The 27,379-nt window shown below is 41.6% G+C and overlaps 1 protein-coding gene across 6 annotated transcripts in view; it reads right to left on the bottom strand.

The window, feature by feature from the left end:
* Nucleotides 1-27,379, bottom strand: part of rhbdl1 (rhomboid, veinlet-like 1 (Drosophila)) — a 176,499-nt gene that overhangs the window by 128,156 nt on the left and 20,964 nt on the right. Inside the window, exon 1 of one of the 6 annotated variants that reach the window (XM_061967632.2) lies at nt 12,686-13,008. The exons of 4 other annotated variants lie outside the window; for them this stretch is intronic. In XM_061967632.2, coding sequence (XP_061823616.1) covers nt 12,686-12,724 — 39 coding nt within the window. In that variant the 5' untranslated portion in view covers nt 12,725-13,008. Of the gene's footprint in view, nt 1-12,460; nt 12,529-12,685; nt 13,009-27,379 lie in introns of those variants that run through there. One more of the 6 variants, XM_061967634.1, reaches the window with a different exon arrangement.

The raw sequence follows: 27,379 nt of genomic DNA, 5'->3' as shown, positions 1-27,379 counted from the left end.
AATCAGAGCAAAGCATTTTTGGTTGAAAAAAAGAGATAAAGAAGTAAAATACAGCACGATGTCATCGGTTTCTGATTGATTAAATTGTATAACAGTGCAAAATATTGCTCATTTGTAGTGGTCTTTCTTGAACTATTTGGGAAAAAAAAGACATAAAAATAACTAAAAACTTGTTGAAAAATAAACAAATGATTCAAATATAAATAAAGATTTCTACACATAGAAGTAATCATCAACATAAAGTGCCCTCTTTGGGGATTGTAATAGAGATCCATCTGGATTCATGAACTTAATTCTAAACATTTCTTCACAAAAAAAGAAATCTTTAACATCAATATTTATGGAACATGTCCACAAAAAATCTACCTGTCAACACTGAATATTGCATTGTTGATTTGATGTTCAGTTTATGAACTTACATTCATATTTTGTTGAAGTATTATTCAATAAATATATTTATAAAGGATTTTTGAATTGTTGCTATTTTTAGAATATTTAAAAAAAATCTCACGTACCCCTTGGCATACCTTCAAGTACCCCCAGGGGTACGCGTACCCCCATTTGAGAACCACTGGTCTATATTAATGCGTGTATATGAGGACACATTTTCCCCCTTTTTTTTTGTGTAAGGTAACTCTTCCATTCCCAAACAGAGTTAGATATCGTTTAAATTTAACTGCATGTCCACACGAACACGGAGAGTTCCAAAAACACATATTTGGGGTTAAAACAATCTCCATCCACACAAGTGTAGTTTCAAAAGTGTCTATGTCTACACACACACACGCATACACCTGCTGTCATGCACATTGTGTCCAATCAGAAGCCTGAAAAAAGCAGCAGTAGCTGACTTGGTGGCATTATTTTGTTTATTTTGATATACTTTAGACCAGGGGTCGGGAACCTTTTTGGCTTAGAGAGCCATGAAAGACAAATATTTTACAATGTATATCCGTGAGAGCCATATAATATTTGTTTTAACACTGAATACAACTAAATGCGTGCATTTTTAAGTAAGACCAACATTTTTAGAGTATAATAAGTCTCTCATTATTTTTAATAACATTGTTATTCTGAAGCTAACCAATAATAAATAAAGTACTTCTTACCACTAATGCGACTTCTTGAACAGATGCGGTAGAAAACAGATGAATTAAAATGCATGAGAATGTTTTATATTTTGAATGTTATTTTTAACACTGTGATTACCAGCGGAATTATTCAGTACTTATCCTGTTAAGTAATGTCAGCTACGATTTATCTGAGAGCCAGATGTAGTCATCAAAAGAGCCACATCTGGCTCTAGAGCCATAGGTTCCCTACCCCTGCTTTAGAAATACAATGACACGTACCTTATCTTTAAAACCAGCCTGCATGTACACAGAGCCCTAAGAACATTATAAAAGAGCGAATACACGCCTCTGCTGCTCAAACCCAACGCTCATAGAATAATAACATGTTCAGCAACATGGTGATGTATTACATGTGCAGTAAAGTGTACATTATTTCTAAAATCAGCACAAACTAACGAGCCAAGGAAACCCTTTTGCATGTTTAAGGCAATTATAAAGCATTTAATCATGGATATAGTGATATGGCACATGTATAATGAAGTGTTTATTGTCTTTAACATCAGTACACACTACAAGGAGGACGCTACATCATGTTTTTTTTTAGTTGTGTGGTCGCTTTTTACGCGCGTTTTGGATCTCTACACTTTGGCCAGCGTTTGCAAAAGTCTGCGTTTTTAAAGACAAAAGTATGCGTCTGGACAAGAGGCCTAAACGCAGAGATAAGTATGCTTTTATTAAATATCTGTGTTGGTGTGGACATGGCCTAAACAGGAATTTTAAAATGCTGCCAGCGCTTCCACTGTGCCCAAATGTTTATAGAATTTTGTGACATGAAAGCTTAACAGAAAAGTCATTTAAAAACTCCAATTATATAAACGAAACAACACTGTACTATAAATCAGTGGTCCCCAACCACCGGGCTGATTGGTACCGGGATGCACAAGAAGAAAAAAAATATTGAAAAAAAAAAAAATATATACATATATATATATATATATATATATACACACACACACACACACACAGGTAAAAGCCAGTAAATTAGAATATTTTGAAAAACTTGATTTATTTCAGTAATTGCATTCAAAAGGTGTAACTTGTACATTATATTTATTCATTGCACACAGACTGATGCATTCAAATGTTTATTTCATTTAATTTTGATGATTTGAAGTGGCAACAAATGAAAATCCAAAATTCCGTGTGCCACAAAATTAGAATATTACTTAAGGCTAATACAAAAAAGGGATTTTTAGAAATGTTGGCCAACTGAAAAGTATGAAAATGAAAAATATGAGCATGTACAATACTCAATACTTGGTTGGAGCTCCTTTTGCCTCAATTACTGCGTTAATGCGGCGTGGCGTGGAGTCGATGAGTTTCTGGCACTGCTCAGGTGTTATGAGAGCCCAGGTTGCTCTGATAGTGGCCTTCAACTCTTCTGCGTTTTTGGGTCTGGCATTCTGCATCTTCCTTTTCACAATACCCCACAGATTTTCTATGGGGCTAAGGTCAGGGGAGTTGGCGGGCCAATTTAGAACAGAAATACCATGGTCCGTAAACCAGGCACGGGTAGATTTTGCGCTGTGTGCAGGCGCCAAGTCCTGTTGGAACTTGAAATCTCCATCTCCATAGAGCAGGTCAGCAGCAGGAAGCATGAAGTGCTCTAAAACTTGCTGGTAGATGGCTGCGTTGACCCTGGATCTCAGGAAACAGAGTGGACCGACACCAGCAGATGACATGGCACCCCAAACCATCACTGATGGTGGAAACTTTACACTAGACTTCAGGCAACGTGGATCCTGTGCCTCTCCTGTCTTCCTCCAGACTCTGGGACCTCGATTTCCAAAGGAAATGCAAAATTTGCATGGTTGGGTGATGGTTTGGGGTCCCATGTCATCTGCTGGTGTCGTTCCACTCTGTTTCCTGAGATCCAGGGTCAACGCAGCCGTCTACCAGCAAGTTTTAGAGCACTTCATGCTTCCTGCTGCTGACCTGCTCTATGGAGATGGAGATTTCAAGTTCCAACAGGACTTGGCGCCTGCACACAGCGCAAAATCTACCCGTGCCTGGTTTACGGACCATGGTATTTCTGTTCTAAATTGGCCCGCCAACTCCCCTGACCTTAGCCCCATAGAAAATCTGTGGGGTATTGTGAAAAGGAAGATGCAGAATGCCAGACCCAAAAACGCAGAAGAGTTGAAGGCCACTATCAGAGCAACCTGGGCTCTCATAACACCTGAGCAGTGCCAGAAACTCATCGACTCTATGCCACGCCGCATTAACGCAGTAATTGAGGCAAAAGGAGCTCCAACCAAGTATTGAGTATTGTACATGCTCATATTTTTCATTTTCATACTTTTCAGTTGGCCAACATTTCTAAAAATCCCTTTTTTGTATTAGCCTTAAGTAATATTCTAATTTTGTGACACACGGAATTTTGGATTTTCATTTGTTGCCACTTCAAATCATCAAAATTAAATGAAATAAACATTTGAATGCATCAGTCTGTGTGCAATGAATAAATAAAATGTACAAGTTACACCTTTTGAATGCAATTACTGAAATAAATCAAGTTTTTCAAAATATTCTAATTTACTGGCTTTTACCTGTATATATATATATATATATATATATATATATATATATATATATATATATATATATATATATATATATATATATATTTTTTTTTATTAAATCTACATAAAGACAGAATATATACACTATATATCAAGGTATATCAATACAGTCTGCAGGGATACAGTCCGTAAGCACACATGATTGTATTTCTTTAAATTAAAAAACAAAAAAACAAAAAAAAAACCCCGGTCCGCGGGACACATTTTCAAGCGTTGACCGGTCCGCAGCTACAAAAAGGTTGGGGACCACTGCTATAAATGAACAAATTCAACAATAGGAAATAAAATCCCCGACAAATTGGCGCAGCAAAACCAGCACCAATACAGAGCACTTAATGTGCAAACATTTTACTTATCAGAATTCCAAGTTTTGCGACTGCACCTCCCTTGCCACGACCGTGATTGGTGCACAATACGGAAGTGTTGTATTGCTACAGCAAAATGTCAATGTGCTAAAATTGAAAAAGCACATAACTCTGTCGGGACACCACATTACTCACAAGACGTTATTTGCACAATATCACTTTCCAGAATGTGTTGCAGGTGGCTGAGTCTGCATGAATTTAGCACCAAAATGAGGCACCAATAGCTTGCACATAAAACAGTGAAAATGTGTCAAAACATGCACCCCTACTGTGTTGACTGTGCTATTATTGCCCTGACACCACTTGTGGCATTGTTATTAAATATAACGTTTGCGATTTAGGTCAAATTGACTTAAAATTTTTCAAACGACTATTCAAAACACTTACTTTAACTTTAGGGTGTTTTGCCGGCTTATCATCTTCAGGCGACTGACAAGCACATTTATGTAAAATATGAGTAAGATTGGTTGAAACATATGGCCAGCATCGAGCAAAACATATTTGAGACTTAGCAACTGTCTTGGACTAAAGATTTTTATAGTCAAATCGAATTGATTAGATTTTGCTCATCATCTACGATCAGTCGGATCTAAAACGTTTTTAAACTTATGATGATATGTATTAGTGCAGTGGTTCTCAAATGGGGGTACGCGTACCCCTGGGGGTACTTGAAGGTATGCCAAGGGGTACGTGAGATTTAAAAAAAATGTCTGTCAAAAAGAACTGTGGAAAAAAATGCAACAATACAATATTCAGTGTTGACAGCTAGATTTTTTGTGGACATGTTCCATAAATATTGATGTTAAAGATTTCTTTTTTTGTGAAGAAATTAATCCAGATGGATCTCTATAACAATCCCCAAAGAGGGCACTTTAAGTTGATGATTACTTCTATGTGTAGAAATCTTTATTTATAATTGAATCACTTGTTTATTTTTCAACAAGTTTTTAGTTATTTTTATATCTTTTTTTTCCCAAATAGTTCAAGAAAGACCACAACAAATGAGCAATATTTTGCACTTTAATAAATCAGAAACTGATGACATAGTGCTGTATTTTACTTCTTTATCTCTTTTTTTTCAACCAAAAATGCTTTGCTCTGAATAGGGGGTACTTGAATTAAAAAAAAAATTCACAGGGGGTACATCACTGAAAAAAGGTTGAGAACCACTGTATTAGTGTGTACCACACGTGTCAAACTCAAGGCCCGGGGGCTAAATCTGGCTCGTGACATCATTTTATCTGGCCTGCAAACACCTGGATATGACATGTGTCAATAAAGTACTTAATATTTTCTCACTATTTATATTTATATATTTTCATTTTGACAGAAAAAATATATGTACTGCTTGAAATTGCATGCCTTTTAAACTTTAAAGTATCCATTATTGCAACAAATATTACAGTATATTATCATACTTTCCAGACATTTTTTGTCCAAATAAAGATAATTGCTTAAATATCTAAATAAAGCTGGCAGCTTATTTAGATATTTACTTTTTCCGTAACCCCCCCTCCCCTTAAGAAAACAAAACAAAACACAAGTGGTACTGTTTTACTATTTACCGTAAAATGTTGTAAAAAATGAAAAAAAATTTTTTTTCTGGCTCGTGACATCATTTTATCTGGCCTGCAAACACCTGGATATGACATGTGTCAATAAAGTACTTAATATTTTCTCACTATTTATATTTATATATTTTCATTTTGACAGAAAAAATATATGTACTGCTTGAAATTGCATGCCTTTTAAACTTTAAAGTATCCATTATTGCAACAAATATTACAGTATATTATCATACTTTCCAGACATTTTTTGTCCAAATAAAAATAATTGCTTAAATATCTAAATAAAGCTGGCAGCTTATTTAGATATTTACTTTTTCCGTAACCCCCCCTCCCCTTAAGAAAACAAAACAAAACACAAGTGGGACTGTTTTACTATTTACCGTAAAATGTTGTAAAAAATGAAAACAATTTTTTTTTTACAGTTAAATGTAAATGTAAAGTTTTTATTTTTAAATCGACAGTCTACTAAAAATATACATAATTAATATTGAAATCCAGAGGCAAATTCATACATTATTCCTCTGATGGCAGCCATAACTGCGATGTGGCCCTCAATGAAAACCAGTTTGACATCCCTGGTGTATACGGACTGTTCACTGAGTGTCAGTAATGTTACATATACTGTACGTGAAATATTCCAAAGTTAATTAAAAGGTACTTATGAAAGGACTGGACAGTCTTATATTTAAGTGAACATGTGGGGGGTTGGTGGTAGCGGGGAGTGTATATTGTAGCGTCCCGGAAGAGTTAGTGCTGCAAGGGGTTCTGGGTATTTGTTCTGTTGTGTTACGGTGCGGATGTTCTCCCGGAATGTGTTTGTCATTCTTGTTTGGTGTGGGTTCAAAGTGTGGCGCATATTTGTAACAGTGTTAAAGTTGTTTATACGACCGCCCTCAGTGTGACCTGTATGGGTGTTGATCAAGTATGCCTTGCATTCACTTATGTGTGTGTAAAAGCCGCATATATTATGTGACTGGGCCGGCACGCTGTTTGTATGGAGGAAAAGCGGACGTGACGACAGGTTGTAGACGACGCTAAAGGCAGTGCCTTTAAGGCACGCCCCCAATATTGTTGTCTGGGTGGAAATCGGGAGAAATTCGGGAGAATGGTTACCCCGGGAGATTTTCAAGAGGGGCACTGAAATTCGGGAGTCTCTCGGGAAAATCGGGAGGGTTGGCAAGTATGAAAACTATATACTATAAAAACTATTAGTCTGCACGCAATAATATTTTTCCTTCCATCCATCCATCCATCCATTTTCTACCGCTTGTCCCTTTTGGAGTCGCGGGGGGTCGCTGGACCCTATCTCAGCTGCATTCGGGCGGTAGGCGGGGTACACCCTGGACAAGTCGCCACCTCATCGCAGGGCCAACACAGATAGACAGACAACATTCACACTCACATTCACACACTAGGGCCAATTTAGTGTTGCCAATCAACTTATCCCCAGGTGCATGTCTTTGCAATAATATTCTTCCCAAATTAAAAGAAAAAGGCAATAAACTTATCCACATGGGAGCCCCAGCACGTATTCCTCCCACAGTCTAATACCAAACGATTCGACTGCAGGATTGATCGTTGAATCAGACTCTTCCGGTTCGAATCGTAAAATCTTCGATTGTTTGAAGACAGCCTTATAGTCCAAATGTTGTTTAGCTTTTGTGTAAAAGTTATACAACTTGGAGGATATCTGTGTTACTTATGCTAGCATGTTTTATTGTCTTCCAACGCATTTTAAATGATAAATGGGTTGTACTTGTATAGCGCTTTTCTACCTTCAAGGTACTCAAAGCGCTTTGACACTACTTCCACATTTACCCATTCACACACACATTCACACACTGATGGAGGGAGCTGCCATGCAAGGCGCTAACCAGCACCCATCAGGAGCAAGGGTGAAGTGTCTTGCTCAGGACACAACGGACATGACGAGGTTGGTACTAGGTGGGGATTGAACCAGGGACCCTCGGGTCGCGCACGGCCACTCTCACACCGCGCCACGCCGCCCACTTTAAACAAAACCCATAAAAAGGGCGCCACAAATTCCTGGTGTGTTCTCAAGCTACAAGCACAGACTTACGACTGCGAGTGTTGCCTATGACGACACAAGGTAAAAGTGCCTGACTTCCAATCATAGCAGGTAATAACTGTTGTTCCAGGGGCTGAAACAATACAGATATCATGAGCTAGGAATCCATCCATCCATCCATCCATTTTCTACCGCTTCTCCCTTTCGGGGTCGCGGGGAGTGCTGGAGCCTATCCCAGCTGCAGTCGGGCGGAAGGCGGGGTACACCCTGTACAAGTCGCCACCTCATCGCAGTGCCAACACAGATAGACAGACAACAGTCACACTCACGTTCACAAACTAGGGCCAATTTAGTGTTGCCAATCAACCTATCCCCAAGGTGCATGTCTTTGGAGGTTGGAGGAAGCCGGAGTACCCGGAGGGAACCCACGCAGTCACGTGGAGAACATGCAAACTCCACACAGAAAGACCCCGAGCCCGGGATTGAACTTAGGACCTTCTTATTGTAAGGCACACAAACTAACTCCTGTTCCACCGTGCTGCCATGAGCTAGGAATGTTCTACACAAATATTTCCTTGAGAATGCAGTCACTCATCATCAAAAAACTAAATCAGCGCCGGATTCCTCAAAGATTCAAAAAGCTGGTTGTCAGCCCCACTCTCACCTGTTTTTTTGTGATTGATTTGCTCCAGATTTGCGCATAATGGCACTGCAGCGTGTTCAACTGTGGCCTTGTACACTTTAGGGACACACAACACACACAAATCAATAACACATTTACACGATCAGCCATCTACTGCCCAATTTTTAGCTCTCAAGCCTGACGACTTTCAGTAGAACTTCACCAATGGGAAATATGCAGTGTACTGTCAAAAGTATTGAGACTGGAACAGCTACAGTGAGTACAAATGGGAGCTAATATGAAGCTGCAGACTTATACAAAAAGCCTTCAAAATAAATTAAAAAATAAGTAAGGCCTCCATCTCAAACTACAGGTAAAAGCCAGTAAATTAGAATATTTTGAAAAACTTGATTTATTTCAGTAATTGCATTCAAAAGGTGTAACTTGTACATTATATTTATTCATTGCACACAGACTGATGCATTCAAATGTTTATTTCATTTAATTTTGATGATTTGAAGTGGCAACAAATGAAAATCCAAAATTCCGTGTGTCACAAAATTAGAATATTACTTAAGGCTAATACAAAAAAGGGATTTTTAGAAATGTTGGCCAACTGAAAAGTATGAAAATGAAAAATATGAGCATGTGCAATACTCAATACTTGGTTGGAGCTCCTTTTGCCTCAATTACTGCGTTAATGCGGCGTGGCATGGAGTCGATGAGTTTCTGGCACTGCTCAGGTGTTATGAGAGCCCAGGTTGCTCTGATAGTGGCCTTCAACTCTTCTGCGTTTTTGGGTCTGGCATTCTGCATCTTCCTTTTCACAATACCCCACAGATTTTCTATGGGGCTAAGGTCAGGGGAGTTGGCGGGCCAATTTAGAACAGAAATACCATGGTCCGTAAACCAGGCACGGGTAGATTTTGCGCTGTGTGCAGGCGCCAAGTCCTGTTGGAACTTGAAATCTCCATCTCCATAGAGCAGGTCAGCAGCAGGAAGCATGAAGTGCTCTAAAACTTGCTGGTAGACGGCTGCGTTGACCCTGGATCTCAGGAAACAGAGTGGACCGACACCAGCAGATGACATGGCACCCCAAACCATCACCCAACCATGCAAATGTTGCATTTCCTTTGGAAATCGAGGTCCCAGAGTCTGGAGGAAGACAGGAGAGGCACAGGATCCACGTTGCCTGAAGTCTAGTGTAAAGTTTCCACCATCAGTGATGGTTTGGGGTGCCATGTCATCTGCTGGTGTCGGTCCACTCTGTTTCCTGAGATCCAGGGTCAACGCAGCCGTCTACCAGCAAGTTTTAGAGCACTTCATGCTTCCTGCTGCTGACCTGCTCTATGGAGATGGAGATTTCAAGTTCCAACAGGACTTGGCGCCTGCACACAGCGCAAAATCTACCCGTGCCTGGTTTACGGACCATGGTATTTCTGTTCTAAATTGGCCCGCCAACTCCCCTGACCTTAGCCCCATAGAAAATCTGTGGGGTATTGTGAAAAGGAAGATGCAGAATGCCAGACCCAAAAACGCAGAAGAGTTGAAGGCCACTATCAGAGCAACCTGGGCTCTCATAACACCTGAGCAGTGCCAGAAACTCATCGACTCCATGCCACGCCGCATTAACGCAGTAATTGAGGCAAAAGGAGCTCCAACCAAGTATTGAGTATTGTACATGCTCATATTTTTCATTTTCATACTTTTCAGTTGGCCAACATTTCTAAAAATCCCTTTTTTGTATTAGCCTTAAGTAATATTCTAATTTTGTGACACACGGAATTTTGGATTTTCAGTTGTTGCCACTTCAAATCATCAAAATTAAATGAAATAAACATTTGAATGCATCAGTCTGTGTGCAATGAATAAATATAATGTACAAGTTACACCTTTTGAATGCAATTACTGAAATAAATCAAGTTTTTCAAAATATTCTAATTTACTGGCTTTTACCTGTATATTTCCGTGTTTCTCAAATAGTGGGTTAGGGTTGGAGGGGGGGCAAAATTAGCAAGGGAGATTTTCATTATTTCTGTCTACACTTTAGTGCAGGCCGATTCACCTGACGGCCCTCGGGCCACATCCAGCCCGCCAAAGCTTTTAATTTGGCCCGCTGAACATCACCCAAATCGGCTTGATGAAGCTATTCAAAACAGAGTTGACCATGTATGCGGTACTCCCGCCACCCCGCAGGTGGCAACAGCGAAGCATATGTGTCACAATGAAGTAGAAGAAGATGGCACGATCTACCCTGAAAAAAAATCTAAATAAATCGCAAAAATTTGACTTTTAACAGCAACTTGACGACAAAGTATGAATGTATTGAAGTTGATGACTTTTTGACATCTTTTGTATTCCTGGCCGTATTGTTCTTGGCTGTTTAACTCTAAATACATGTAACGTTGAATTTGACCAGCAAAGGGCGATGAAGCTACACTTTAGGTTTAATTGTGTTAAACAACGTGTGCAATGTTTGCTGTGTGTATTAACACTAAGCCTATTTTATTTATGTAACTTACACAAATGGACATTATTTATGTAAAATACACAATGGACGTTATACTTTTGTAATGTTTGTAATTACAGTCTTACAATCCTAAAATAAAGATTAGATTAAGATTAGTTTATTTCAAAGGGGACAATGCAATTTAATATAACACATGACTACACATGGTTAAAAAAGCCAGCATTAGCTAGAAGGCTAGTTGTCATCTGTAGTCCCCTGGCCATGATGTAAAAAAGGCAGTAAAATTACAATTTTAAAGAAAAATAAATGAAAGAGAGAAAAAGAAAAAAAGCACACAATACTTGTACGATATGATAAAAAAAAATAAAAGAACTACATCACAACATAACATTTATCTTAGCATCAAAACAGGCTCATCTTTTAGTGCTGGCAGCTGTAGACATTGATAAGCCACATTTTAATTTTTTTTGTGAATGCCTTGTGAAATAAAGGAAGACGAATAAAGAAATAAAACTGTGGAAGAAAAATTATTCAGAAGAAGGAACATCAACCATCAACATAACTTAGCTTCTGTTTCTTCATGCTGTTAACTATCTGTCTAGCTGCACCCGCTGGAAACGAGTGGCGAGGGCAGAATAATGAATTAGTTGACAGTGCAGTGTGAAAGCTAATGTGTTTACTTTGTAAATAAGTAAACACAGAGGAATACAACCTGCGGAGGCACTTTTCTAAAGTAACATCCAAATTTTGATGTACAGCCCCTGAGACCTTGGGCTCTGGAAACTGCGGCCCTCTTCATTATGTAGTTGAATAGCCCTGCTCTAGTGTTCATGTTAGAACAATACACACGTCTGGAGGTCGGTGGCAGCAATGCGCAATCTAATCAACAGGTTTCTTTTCAAACAAGTAACAGTAGTACATTTATAGGAAGACGTGGAGAAGTTTGCGACCAGAATTTAAAAAAAGGCATATTTAAAGAATATAACTCACACAATAAATAAATAAATATTATCAAGTTCTCAATAGTAATCCAAGTTGGGGGAGACTATACATTTTTTTTTCTTCCAGGGGGGGTCATGACAGAAAATAATTGAGAAGCACTGATGCAATTGATCAATTAATCAATTAGGAGGCGTTGTCATATACAGTTAAGCTATCACCACCACTCGGTTGCCATCACTGAAGCACTCGTACAGTCAATGACTCACTGGCGCTGACCACGAGCATCCTCTTACTCAGCACACACGGGTTTCCTCCTTTTGCTACAAACACACATTCATAAAAACACACACATTCTGAGGTTATTGATGCTGTTGATAAGGGTGTTGGTGGCAGGCCAATCAACTTTGACCACCCCCCCAGAACCCTGCTGCAAGTAATCGATTTCTCCCATCTTGAAGAGAATGACTGTTCAATCCATCGGTCAATCAGCCCCCATTTGACAGTTAAATAAATACCGCTGTGTTAGTTTGACAGCGATGAATACCAACGTTAAATTCAAAGTAGCAAACCGGACAAGTCAGAACAACGGCGGTCACCCACCCGTAAGGAGAATCACCCAAGACGGACAAAAACGACAAGTCTCAATGGATTGATTGCTGAAGCAGAACAAATGAAACACAACATTCACACTGAAAGATCCAACCAATATGCAGCGACCACCAACACCACTCAGCGGCTCATGCTCTGACCTCACAGCGTCGGGACCCACATGGTTCCATGATGTACCGTATTGTCCTAGGCGCTATCCTGGAAACACACACACACACACCCCTTCAGCCCTCTGCGGGGCATCAATCCACTGCGATGTTGTGCATATGTGTGTGTGTGTGTCTCTCCCTCTCTAGATAGACAAGTGAGGTGGCTGTGGCAGCCCGTAACCATAGAAACATCCACCGCTGCTGCTGCTGCCTTACCTGCTCTTGTATGAGCTGAAAGAAGGAGCTTCTATCCATATACTGGCCAGGGTGGTCGGAGGAGCCGCTGAGGACAAGGGCATAAGGAGGAAGGGGACAAAAAGCAAAGGAGCGGCGGCCAGGGGACAGGAGAGGATGCAGGGCAGGTTGAGGTTGCAGCTGGTGCCTAGAAATCTTAGCTCAAGGTGTCCTTTGTAGCACTGATCTGTCCTGGCTCCTAGCCGGGGTTCGGAGTGCATGCAAACGTGGCTCGGTGTGGCGTGGAGCTAAAGCAAGCTTCAGCAGGCAGCCATGCAGCTCTCATTCACTCTCCTCCGCCTCCTCGCTCGCCTCTATCCCATTGCACTGACTGCTCCTGCTGCCCCTCTCCAAACACACACACACACACACACACACACACACACACACAAGGCATCATCACATGCATACCAATGAGCCAAGGGAGGGAGGTGGCCTCGTGCTTCCAATTGGAGAAAGGGAAGGAGTGGCTCGAAAAGGCATCTCAGGGAGAGAGAAGGGGATGGGCTCCATTGCGGCTTACTACTAACAGACAACACACACGTGTGTGTGGTGTGCGCACTAATGCGACATTAATGGTACCAAGCACGTAAGGACCGCGTTGGTTTTTAAGCTTGTGCGAGACAAAGGAGACTTCAATTAGCAACATGACACTGTTGTTACTGAGGGCTGCAGTGGAACACACGGTAAGACTGGCAGGCCCTCATAACAACAATTTGTTTGGTGCAGGGGGGGGGGAATGATAAGGGCTTTCTGCCAGCGACAAGGATGATCTCCAAGAAGGGAGGCGGTGGCGTATACACGGGGGACATAAATCCCAAACCGTAAAACCAGCAGCACCCGGAAGGCACCGTCAGGGTGGTGACACAATCGTGACATCCGCGAAGATTGCGGTTGAGGTATTTCTTGTCCTCTACGCATGTCCCTTGTTAGATTTACCACCCACTCCCAGCTCAATTGCTGTTAACGGAGATAAACCCTGCCCCGTTTGAGCTCCAGATGCCAGGCCCCCGTATCTTTCGTATTAATAGGAAAAGCAATTGATTGCCCCCTCAATGTGAGAAACATATGTGGACGTTGTAATTACAGCAGTGTGTCCCGTGGTTTGGGTTACAGGGAGGCAGCTGGTAAGCCACTGGAATTGTAGCCACGGATAATGCTTCTACTTTGATCTCGCGCACAGGGCCGGTGCCACTTTGACCGTGGCGGGGCTCCCAGATTTGTAAACAATAACAATGACGAGAGTAGCCACTAGCAGAGCGCGGGGCTTCACCAAGGCCATGCAATCGGAGAAGCTTACTTATTTGATTTTAAAAAAAGAATAGTAGATTAAACTACCTACAGGACCAACTTGGCCCCCGATGCAAGTGGACTGTAACTGCAAAAAGGCTCAAGTACATTCTTATATCTGCGCTTTTATTAGCATCTTCACCAAAATGCAGTTGGGCCCTGCTCTCCAAAACTCCACCTGATAATCAGCTGTATAGTTTTTTGTAACTCTGCTGTACTGAGTTCACCCTAATATAAGACTACGCACAAAACGATAAACGGTATTAATGATAACCGCAGGCAAAATCCCGACAGTTAGTATTACCTTTTTAAACTAGAATGATAAAAAAAACGGGATTGATAACGACCAGCTCTATACTCTCGGCAGGGTCCTTGAGGGTGCATGGGAGTTTGCCCAACCAGTCTACATGTGCTTTGTGGACTTGGAGAAGGCATTCGACCGTGTCCCTCGGGAAGTCCTGTGGGGAGTGCTCAGAGAGTATGGGGTTTCGGACTGTCTGATTGTGGCGGTCCGCTCCCTGTATGATCAGTGTCAGAGCTTGGTTCGCATTGCCGGCAGTAAGTCGGACACGTTTCCGGTAAGGGTTGGACTCCGCCAAGGCTGCCCTTTGTCACCGATTCTGTTCATAACTTTTATGGACAGAATTTCTAGGCGCAGTCAAGGCGTTGAGGGGATCCGGTTTGGTGGCTGCAGGATTAGGTCTCTGCTTTTTGCAGATGATTTGGTCCTGATGGCTTCATCTGGCCAGGATCTTCAGCTCTCACTGGATCGGTTCGCAGCTGAGTGTGAAGCGACTGGGATGAGAATCAGCACCTCCAAGTCCGAGTCCATGGTTCTCGCCCGGAAAAGGGTGGAGTGCCATCTCCGGGTTGGGGAGGAGATCTTGCCCCAAGTGGAGGAGTTCAAGTACCTTGGAGTCTTGTTCACGAGTGAGGGAAGAGTGGATCGTGAGATCGACAGGCGGATCGGTGCGGCGTCTTCAGTAATGCGGACGCTGTATCGATCCGTTGTGGTGAAGAAGGAGCTGAGCCGGAAGGCAAAGCTCTCAATTTACCGGTCGATCTACGTTCCCATCCTCACCTATGGTCATGAGCTTTGGGTTATGACCGAAAGGACAAGATCACGGGTACAAGCGGCCGAAATGAGTTTCCTCCGCCGGGTGGCGGGGCTCTCCCTTAGAGATAGGGTGAGAAGCTCTGTCATCCGGGGGGAGCTCAAAGTAAAGCCGCTGCTCCTCCACATCGAGAGGAGCCAGATGAGGTGGTTCGGGCATCTGGTCAGGATGCCACCCGAGCGCCTCCCTAAGGAGGTGTTTAGGGCGTGTCCGACCGGTAGGAGGCCACGAGGAAGACCCAGGACACGTTGGGAAGACTATGTCTCCCGGCTGGTCTGGGAACGCCTCGGGATCCCCCGGGAGGAGCTGGACGAAGTGGCTGGGGAGAGGGAAGTCTGGGCTTCCCTGCTTAGGCTGCTGCCCCCGCGACCCGACCTCGGATAAGCGGAAGAACATGGATGGATGGATGGATGGATTGATAACGGTACTTAAATAAATTGAGTCAATCAAAGTTTATTTATATAGCTCTTAATCACAAACGTCTCAAAGGGCTGCACAAGCCACAACGACATCCTCGGCTCAGATCCCACATCAGGAAAAAAAACAACTCAACCCAATGGGATACAATGAGAAACCTTGGAGGGGATCGCATTTAGGCTGCTAGCTTAAATGCGAACATGAAAACAAGAGACATTAAAGTCTTTCCCCATTAATAAATGACATAGCCCAGTCTAAACATTGTATAAACACATTGCTGTCAAAGTAACTAAGCTATTCAATTGAACATTGGACATGTATGCTGTACTCTCTTAGTCCAGAGCGATCTTTCTATACTCACAGGAATACGAGAGAGGGGTTTTTATGGTGCGGTCAAGGACCACTGAACAGGGTAGGACGCCACAACCCTCACCACAAATAGATTTTATTTGATACAGTTTCCATTTAAATAAATCTTAAAAGTGCCCTAGTACAAACCAATAGTTAAAAAACCCCAAAAGCTTAGCTATTAAAACAGATAAAATACTAAAACTAAAACACTATCAGTGTTAGTTGGGTTTCTAGCAGTGTGTCTATTTATTTTGGTAATTTAAATATGTGAGTGTGAATGTTGTCTGTTTATCTGTGTTGGCCCTGCGATGAGGCGGCGACTTGTCCAGGGTGTACCCCGCCTTCCGCCCATGTGCAGCTGAGATAGGCTCCAGCACCCTCCGCGACCTCAAAAGGGACAAGCGGTAGAAAATTGATGGATGGATAAATATAATAAATTGGTCAAAAGATGTCAGTGTGTTTAAAAGTACTTTTTGAGCACATTCAACAACACTGTGATAATAATGATAATGTTAATTTTGGTCATGATAACTGTGATATGAAATTTTCATATCGATTCATCCCTATAGTAGAAAAAAGCTGAAATATAGGTATGAATACTAAAAGCTATAACATGAAGTTATAGGCTTTATTAGGGCAACATACATTCAAGTATATGTTGTCCTGGTGCTTTTAGATCTGTCTGCTGCGTTCGACACCGTCGACCACGCCACCTTAATCACTCGTCTTGAGAACTGTGTGGGCATTAAGGGCGCCGCCCTCAACTGGTTCCGGTCGTACCTAACCGACAGGAGTTTTTGTGTAAAAGTAGACAGTTTTATGTCGTCCACAGCTCCTTTACCACATGGGGTCCCCCAGGGCTCAATCCTTGCCCCAATTTTATTTGCGCTTTACCTTCTCCCCCTTGGTTCTATTTTTAGGAAGTACAGTATTGCATTTCATTTTTATGCCGATGATTGCCAGATTTATTTTCCCATGGCACAAAATAACACGGTTCAACGTCTTATTGACTGCCTGCACGACATCAAAGTCTGGCTTTCAGCTAACTTCCTGAGCCTAAATGAAGATAAAACAGAAGTTATGTTGTTCGGTCCAAGTCGCTCTCCCTCCCCCAACGTTGACCTCGGCACTCTGACCCCGTATCTCAGCGACTCTGTCACAAACCTGGGGGTAAAGTTTGACTCAGATTTTAAATTCGAAAAACAAATCAGCAGCGTCGTTCAAAAAAGCTTTTATCAATTACGCCAAATAGCGAAAGTGAAACCGCTTCTATCAAGACATGATCTTGAGAAATTAATCCACGCTTTTATCTCGACTCGTCTTGATTATTGTAATGCCCTGTATGTTGGCATTAGCCAGGCCTCCCTCGCCCGCCTGCAGCTCGTGCAGAACTCTGCTGCTCGTCTGCTAACACAGACCCGCAGACGTGAGCACATCACCCCTATTTTAGCGTCCCTTCACTGGCTCCCTGTGCGTTACCGAATACATTTTAAACTCCTTTTATTTGTTTTTAAATGTCTAAACAACCTCGCGCCAACCTATCTCTCCGACCTCCTTCAGCCTTACTGCCCCACCCGATCCTTAAGATCAGCCGATCAGCTGCTGTTGACGGTCCCTGACACAAGGCTGAAGCTTAGAGGTGACAGAGCTTTCGCCGTTGCTGCTCCCAAGCTCTGGAACGACCTACCCCTGAGTGTTAGACAAGCCTCCTCTCTTCCTGTTTTTAAATCTCTCTTAAAAACATACTTTTATTCCATGGCTTTTAACACTGAGTGATATCCATCCTGCAATGGCGCCCCATAATACACCTGCTGTGATCCTGTTTTTATGTTTTTATTAATTCTATTTTAATTATTCATTTTCTATCGTGTTCTGTTTGTGTTGTGTTGTGTTTGCTCGGTACTCGTTTTATCTTTTAACCTGCTCATTGTACAGCACTTTGGCTACCCCTGTGGTAAATTTTAAATGTGCTCTATAAATAAAGTTGATTTGATTTGATTTGAAGTATAAAATACTGCATTGACCAGAATATGCCATTTTTGAAAAATAAATATACATAAATAATAAAAAGACCAGTGGCCTTAACGTATATTTAGGGTTGAAAGATTTGTACATAAAGACCAACATGTGGCGCCAAAAGACTTCTCCCAAGACCGTTAGAGCTTTTCGTCCTGTCACTCACACTGAGCAGTGACCGGGGGGGGCCTCATGTAGACTTGCGTGGATTTCCTACTAAAAACCGGAGCACACTCAAATCTTGTATGCACAAACAAATTCCAAAGGATTAAAGTGTGCGCAGGTATTAATCCAAGCACATTTCTTTTGTACATCCCAATCAACGTGGAATTGAGCGCACAGGTTGGAGTGGCCGGCCACTACCTGTCCACGCCGCCATTTAAATACGCAAATCATATTTAAATTAGCCATGAGCCTGAAACCTCATACTCCGCACAGTCAGAAAACACAAATATTATGAGACAAACGGCAAAAAAAATATTTTCACCGACAATTACTTGGGAGGTGCTTCTTGCTAGAGTATAAAATGTACTCTATTCCACTATTGTTGCATGTTAGTGATACTAAACGGTCTAGCTCCATCCTATCTTGCTGAGTGTATTGTACCATATGTCCCGGACAGAAATCTGCGTTCTAAAAACTCCAGCTTACTAGTGCTTCTCAGAGCCCCAAAAAAGTCTGCGGGCTTTAGAGCATTTTCTATTCGGGCTCCAGTACTCTGGAATGCCCTACAGTTAGAGATGCTACCTCAGTAGAAGCATTTAAGTCCCATCTTAAAACTCATTTATATACTCTAGTCTTTAAATAGACCCCTTTTTAGACCAGTTGATCTGCTGTCTCTCTTTTCTGCTCTGCCCCCCTGTCCTGCGTGGAGAGGTTATCAGGTGACCACGGATCAGCCTCCACGGGGGAGGCACTAGTAGTTCCAATTCGGGACCCAGGATGCATTGCAGCGGTCACCCACATCTGCAGTCCCTTCAGGTTTGTTCCTGTTGGGCTGAGTTTTTTCTTGCCCTGATGTGGGATCAGAGCTGAGGATGTCCATGTGGTTTGTTGCAGCCCTTTGAGATATTTGTGATTAAGGCCTATATAAATACACTTTGATTGATTGATATGCTCAATGTGCATCACAGGAATTAATATTAGGACCATCATGTAAATAAATGTATTCACCAAGAAGCCACTAACGGCACACAATGCCAGCTTGTAGTTAGTTGACAACCATGCTGTTACTTACAATGTAAGAACCATGCGTTGAACCAGACCACATCGCTCCAATGTTGCTTCATTGCATTTGCGCATCACATTTGATCTGTACATTGATCGAATAAAAATGCTTCCTGTTGACATATACATATTCATCATATGATGGCAAGCGTGTTCAGTCGATAACTCTGATTACATTAGGAAAACCATCTGTTGCTTCAAATTGCGCTTTAATTCCAGCTGCTGGAATTGAATATACCTGGCTAACATGCTGATAATTTAACCCTTGAGTCGACTTAATTCAAAACTATGTTAAGCCTCCTAAGCGAAGAAAAATGGTAGCACTCAAAGTGTTGTAAGTAAGTCATATATTATCTTTTTAAACTTTCAACGCTTTAAATTGTTAAACAGCTTCTGACATATCCATAGATATAAAATGTTTATATATTGGTATTGTTTTTTTATGTTTAATGCTCTTTTTGTGAAAAACAAAAAAACAAAACCAACATTTGGGGAAAACACCAAATATGCATAATTTCCCAAAACAAGTTGTATAGTGGAATACTTGAGATGAGGTACTTACAGCTTATAATATGTCAATAATTCATACCATTGATTTTGATGCACTATTATTTTTGGAACTATGACAGTTTTTTCCCCCTAAAAACTCACATTATCCCACCCTAGCCAAAACATGGCGAAACTCATACAAGTGTGATAAGTAAGTCATGCAAAAGTTTTTTTTCTTTTTTAAACTTTCAACACAATAAATTATTGAACCGCTTCAGACCTAACCATAAATAGAAAGTTTGTATATATTTTAGAAGTGTGGGGAAAAAAATCGATTCTAATTCGAATCGCGATTCTCACGTTGTGCGATTCAGAATCGATTCTCATTTATAAAAAAATTATTTTTTATTTATTTATTTATTTTTTCATTTTATTTTATTTTTTTAAATTAATCCAACAAAACAATACACAGCAATACCATAACAATGCAATCCAATTCTAAAACCAAACCCGACCCAGCAACACTCAGAACTGCAATAAACAGAGCAATTGAGAGGAGACACAAACGACACAGAACAAACCAAAAGTAATGAAACAAAAATGAATATTATCAACAACAGTATCAATATTAGTTACAATTTCAACATAGCAGTGATTAAAAATCCCTTATTGACATTATCATTAGATATTTATAAAAAAAAAAATAAAAAAAAGGAATAGTGTCACAGTGGCTTACACTTGCATCGCATCTCATAAGCTTGACAACACACTGTGTCCAATATTTTCACAAAGATAAAAAAAAGTCATATTTTTGGTTCATTTAATAGTTAAAACAAGTGTACATTATTGCAATCAGTTGATAAAACATTGTCCTTTACAATTATAAAAGCTTTTTACAAAAATCTACTACTCTGCTTGTAGCGGTAAAGTCCTAAACTATTACTGCTACTGGTTGCCGAATATAACTGAAGCTAGTTTAAACGTGTGCAGCTGGCTAATAATTGATGTCCAAAATTGTGTCCATGTTTAACACACATATTTATTAATATACAGTCACGTAAATCAAACTCACTTGGTTCCAAAAACGGAAAATAAACGGGAACAAACAATTCAAAGCCTGTCACAGTCAAAAACTGTTGCGCCTCCACTCAGCAACACCTGAGCAAGATCCCAGCCCCTCCCTAAGTAGACTGGCACTTGGCCTTGAGCCAACCCCTTTAATGACGTCATACATTTGACGGACAGAAACAGTAAATGGCTCTAACACACCAGCCCCTAATTGCTACTGGCGTGATGAACAGAGCAATTGAATTAAAAAATAAATACATAAAAATAGAGCCATAACACCAAAACAAAACCTTTTTTCTTTGGTTTTCATGTTCCCTTTTGCAATAATGCAATTATTTTACTCCATACCTTCACATAGAAGGCATATCCTTGTTATTGGTCTTTCGATTATGCTCGTTTTGGTTTGCAGACGGAGCGTACAAGGCCTTTCCTATCAGGAAAGGTTACCAGTATTCTTCTAAGTATCCAACTTCCTCTTGGTGCTGAAGCATCCTTTTTCATTTGTCCACGTTTGTCGCTCTTGTAGCAACGGTAAATACTCGCGAATCCACCTTTTCCAAAAAAGGTCAGCGATATAGACTCTGCCTCCATCTTCTCTTTGAGTACAGATCCTTTTTTTCTTTCTGCTTCCGAACTTTGAGTCTTGCTTTTTCCATTTCTCTCTTTTCCTTCTCCTTGTGTTGCTGCTGGAGAAGTGTTTGCTCCAAGCCTCTTTGTCTTTCTAGCTCTAGAGCTCTCTCTCTGGCCAGAGCTTGCTCTCGCTCTTCCTGCTTTTTTGGCCAAACCATGTTCTCTCCTGCCTCTCCTTTTCCAAAGCAAGTTTTTTTTCTCCCACTGCAAAGCTTTTCTTGCTCCTCTTTTTCAATGCGGAAGCTTTGAGTCCACTCATAGGACTTTTGGGCTGATCGTGTTCCGCCAACGCTCTGGTTGATAAGCGGTTCCTCCAACCTGTTAACGATGGTGTGGTTAACTAACTGTGGGGCTCCCATTATGCTGGTTGTTGCCTTGTATTGGCCCATTAATTACCCACCCTAGTAGGGTTCTGACAGCATAGGGCCCGTCTCCATGGCTGTTAATCACCTCCCATGGTTCCATTAACTTGGAGGCGTTGGTACCAATTAACAGATCCACGTTGGCAGTTAGTCGAGGGATTTTGATGCCTTTGAGGTAAGGCCATTTATCTAGCTCTGCTTCACTGATCAGATTGTTAGTACCCACAGGCATCTGCATTTGAGTGAATATATCGGGAAGCTCAAAAAACTTACTGCCAGTAAGATTAGAGATTTTCAGGCCATTTACAACGCTGCTAGGGACCGCCTTACTGTGCCCCATGGTGCGCAAGTGGACTCTTGTTCTTCGGCCTTCTGTATTCAGCCTGTTCAGTAGCTGTTCAGAACAGAAGGTCCCTGTGCTTCCTGGATCTAGGAAAGCGTATGTCTGGACTATCTTGCTGCCCTTTGAGCACTTCACTTGAACGGGCAGGATAGGTAAAATTCCATAGTTGCCAGCCCCTGTATGGCCACAAGTTGATGATGTAATACAAATATTGTCTTCTATTTTTGGCAGATGGCTATTTCCTCCACTTTCCAGATGCCTCCTTTCAATATGTAGCACTTCGGGATGTGTCTTGTTGCAGTAAGAGCAAGTGATGCGCCTGTCGCAACTCTTGCTCAGGTGCCCTGTGCACAGGCAACCAAAACACAGGCCTTTTTCTTTTAAAAAGTTCAGCTTTTCCCTGGGTGCCTTCTTTCCCAGTATTGGACAGTGCTCCAATACATGTTCACTTTTACAGTAAAGACAGGAAGTAGAGTTTGTCTTGGAGAAGTAGATGCCTCTGTTCACAAACGTATCCAGGCGTGGATCCGGTTTAGGTTCAGTGGCAACTGCCACCTGAATTGTGAACCTGCTTCTTCTGAACTGTGATTTGCTTTGATGTATAGGCTTGGGTTTGGTTATTGTTTTATTTCGAGGAATGTCCTGAATGTCACCAAAGACTGGATCTGAAGCAATTCTGACCTGCTGTTCAATAAATTTCACAATGTCTATGAAACAAGCACGTCGCTTTTGCGTGTCAACAATGTCAGCTGCTTTTCCTCTCCACTGGTCCCTTAATTTGTAAGGAAGCTTTTGTATGAGCATCTTCATGCTAGCTGGAATATTGAGCTCGTCCAAGTATTGCAGCTCTTCCACCGCATTGGAGCATTCTCGCAAGTACAATGCATAAGCTTGGAGATTTTTTACATCCTCAGACTTGATGTTTGGCCAAACCATGATTTTGTCCAGGTAGGCTGCTGTTATTTTTGAAGGATTTCCAAAGTGTTCCCTTAGTAGGTGTTTTGCTGTAGCATAGCCTCTCTCTGTAGGCATATAGAGGCAACTGCGCACCAAATCTCTCGGCTGTCCTTTGGTAAACTGCTCCAGATAATATAAGCAGTCACCACAATCATTGGTTTTTGCCTCCACACAATGCTCAAATGCTTTTATGAAAGCCTGAAACTGCAATGGGTCACCTTCAAAAACCGGAATGTGTCTGTGTGGAAGTAATTGGGAGGTTTGTGCTTGAACCAGGAGTGCCATCATTTCATTTTGCCTTTGTAATATAGTGTGGAATTCACCTGGTATTGTGTTATTGCCTTGAAATGATTGAGCTGCTTGAGGTAAACGTTGCCTTGATTGGTTTTCCACAGGATCCAAAGTTGATGAGCGAAGTGGTTTGTTTGGTTGAGGGTGTGAATGAACCTTGTTTGGGGCATTCTTGGCTGTGTGAAGCTCTGAAGGAGCAGCTTTAACAGACTGCTGAAGTTGTTGTACAGGCACTTTTCTCAATGTTGTCCCTTGTCTATAATAGAACTCCATTTCATCAGACTTTTTGCTCCTGCCAGAAACACTGGCTCCATGGAGGACAGACAATTTAGCATGGTGGGCTGCTATTTGAGCATCCAACTCCATTTGCTCCTTTTTCCTCCTTATGGCCTCTGTTTGTTCCTCCTGTTCCCTCTTTAGAGCTGCTGCCTGCTCATCTTGTCTCCTCTTTAGAGCTGCTGCCTGCGCCTCCAATGCATGAATGTCTTTTAAAGCAATAGCACGGGCAATAAGTGCTGCCTTATCTGCCTCTGCTATTATGCAAGCAGAAGAAGTAGAAGACCTTTTGCTTTTGTTTGAGGATACGGAATTATTGAGCTTTGATAAGACATTGGATTGAACATTTGAAATGCTGTCGTGGGGTTGTACACTTTCATTTTCAACACCATCAACAGCAGAACCATCATTTATAACTTCATCATCATCATCATTGTCATCATTTTGAGAATACATCAACCTGTCAACCTTGTCAATAAAACCATCAAAATTCAACATTTTTGCTTTGTACCATGTCTCATGTTTAGTACACTCATCATCTGGCAACAGAGACAACAAAGTTTTGTGCACTTTTCTGGTTTCATGATAAAAACCCATAAACCTGCTAAATTCCTCGTTCCATTTTGTCCACTAGCGACGCTGAGATCATTATTCATGCGTTCGTTACATCTCGTCTCGATTACTGTAACGTATTATTTTCGGGTCTCCCTATGTCTAGCATTAAAAGATTACAGTTGGTACAAAATGCGGCTGCTAGACTTTTGACAAGAACAAGAAAGTTTGATCATATTACGCCTATACTGGCTCACCTGCACTGGCTTCCTGTGCACTTAAGATGCGACTTTAAGGTTTTACTACTTACGTATAAAATACTACACGGTCTAGCTCCAGCCTATCTTACCGATTGTATTGTACCATATGTCCCGGCAAGAAATCTGCGTTCAAAGAACTCCGGCTTATTAGTGATTCCCAGAGCCCAAAAAAAGTCTGCGGGCTCTATTCTATTCGGGCTCCAGTACTATGGAATGCCCTCCCGGTAACAGTTAGAGATGCTACCTCAATAGAAACATTTAAGTCCCATCTCAAAACTCATTTGTATACTCTAGCCTTTGAATAGCCCCCCTTTTTTAGACCAGTTGATCTGCCGTTTCTTTTCTTTTCTCCTCTGCTCCCCCCTATCCCTTGTGGAGGGGAAGACACACAGATCCGGTGGCCATGGATGGGGTGCTGGCTGTCCGGGGTCGGGACCCGGGGTGGACCGCTCGCCTGTATATTGGTTGGGAACATCTCTGCGCTGCTGACCCGTCTCCGCTCGGGATGGTTTCCTGCTGACCCCACTGTGGACTGGACTCTTACTGTTATGCTGGATCCACTATGGACTGGACTCTCACAATATTATGTTAGACCCACTCGACATCCATTGCATTCGGTCTCCCTAGAGGGGGGGGTTACCCACATATGCGGTCCTCTCCAAGGTTTCTCATAGTCATTCACATCGACGTCCCACTGGGGTGAGTTTTTCCTTGCCCTTATGTGGGCTATACCGAGGATGTCGTTGTGGCTTGTGCAGCCCTTTGAGACACTTGTGATTTAGGGCTATATAAATAAACATTGATTGATTGATTGATTGATTTAGCTCATGTGAACGTGTTTCGTCATTTAACACGGCAATGACTCCCTCTTTCAGCATTGAGAGTCTTTGCAACTTTAATTTTCTTTCCCCTTTCAAACTTTCAATTTTGTGACCTAGAGCCTTGGGTGTCATTTTTACCACACGTTTTTTTCCCTTCAACCCCTTGCCCAACATTGTCACGTTCAGCCACATTGTCCTCCTGTGGCTGTTTATGTTCGTCAGCGCACATTTGTGCTCCCTCCTCCTCCATTTGGAAAAAGTCAAAGTTTTTCAACCCGCGCGCAAGCGAAGTCAAATAGTCACCAATGCATTGGATTTTTTCAATATTTGTGTGCACACATTTTAACAATGGCCGTTTTGCTTTTGTTTATGTCGGCGCGCCGCTAAAACATACCACACAGGTGTAGGACGGGCTCAACGCTGCTCCGCGTCCTCCTCCACGCACTGCACGCACGAATATAACTGAAGCTAGTTTAGACGTGTGCAGCTGGCTAATAATTGATGTCCAGAATTGTGTCCATGTTTAACACACATATTTATTAATATACAGTCACGTAAATCAAACTCACTTGGTTCCAAAAACGGAAAATAAACGGGAACAAACAATTCAAAGCCTGTCACAGTCAAAAACTGTTGCGCCTCCACTCAGCAACACCTGAGCAAGATCCCAGCCCCTCCCTAAGTAGACTGGCACTTGGCCTTGAGCCAACCCCTTTAATGACGTCATACATTTGACGGACAGAAACAGTAAATGGCTCTAACACTGCTTGCATGTCAGCAGACTGGGGTAGATCCTGCTGAAATCCTATGTATTGAATGAATAGCAGAGGTGGGACCAAGTCATTGTTTTGCAAGTCACAAGTAAGTCTCAAGTCTTTGCCCTCAAGTCCGAGTCAAGTCCCGAGTCAAGACAGGCAAGCCCCGAGTCAAGTCCAAAGTCAAGACTGGAAAGTCTCAAGTCAAGTCCTAAGTCCAGCATTTTGAGTTTCGAGTCCTTTCAACCACAGACTAATATATTAACACAGATTGTGTATGCTTTTCAAACGCTGTATTTATTTATTAAAACAAGTGCATTTTAAATTGCAGGAAAGAAAATTGTGCTGACATTGCACTTTATAATAGCACTATTAACCAGTCATTTTAAACATTAACTCATTCCTTTACAGAACAAACACATTGAAAAATAAAGTGCAAATGTACTTATTTGTACAAAAGTGTTAACATTGAAAAAACATGACATATACGTGAACATAACAAAAAAGTTGTACTTTTTATATGTCAGGGCCCTATGCTGCATTGCATTTGCAAAAGACCAAATTAGCCAAGAGTCTGTCAGTCATTTGTGCACGATGGGGGCGTAGTATGATGCCACCATGGCTGAAAACTCGCTCCACTGGAGCACTGGAGGCAGGCACTGCCAAGACTCTCATGGCCACTCGGAACAGTGAAGGAAGAGTCTTCATGTTCAATGCCCAGAACAAAAGGGGGAGAGAGTTGTTTTGGGTTGGTGCACTACTTGTAAGTGTATCTTGTGTTTTTTATGTTGATTTAATTAAAAAAAAGAAAATAAAAAAAATTTATTTCTTGTGCGGCCCGATACCAATCGATCCAGGGACCAGTACCGGGCCGCGGCCCGGTGGTTGGGGACCACTGAGGTAAACAACCAACAGTATGTCAGAAAGCTAGCTAAAACGGTACACATATTCATAATATAGTATACATTTTAACTGACCTTTATTTGACTATTTTTGTCTTTTTTTAGGTGGCTAAAATACGCGGTGCTGCTGACCGCCGTCTAACGTTACGTGTGATATATTGACTAACGTAACCCTGCTTAAAAAAAATCACTGAACAAAAAGTATGAATAAGGTAGTGAACGGCAACAGATTCCCGTGTTTGCAATAACGTTATAACGTTAGCAGTGAGTTTACAGCCTCACTGATTTAACTACACAGCAAATAAAAGTCACGTTACTTAGCCAATAAACGTTATCTTACATTCAAAACTTACCGTTCTTTGTGCAACTTCAAATGCCGGACAAAGTTGGAAGTTGTTGCCTCTCCATCAGTAATTTTCGAACCGCATGTGTTGCATACTGCAAACCGTTTTGTGTTGACCACCTCGTAATTTTTATACCCAAACAAAATTATTTTAGGTATCATTTTTTGTTCACTGGCGTGTGGTTTGGACATGTCTTCTTCGTTGGTTGTC

Source organism: Nerophis lumbriciformis, linkage group LG11, assembly GCF_033978685.3.
Source record: "Nerophis lumbriciformis linkage group LG11, RoL_Nlum_v2.1, whole genome shotgun sequence".
Taxonomy (NCBI): Eukaryota; Metazoa; Chordata; class Actinopteri; order Syngnathiformes; family Syngnathidae; genus Nerophis; species Nerophis lumbriciformis.
This window is presented reverse-complemented; position numbering and strand designations above follow the sequence as displayed.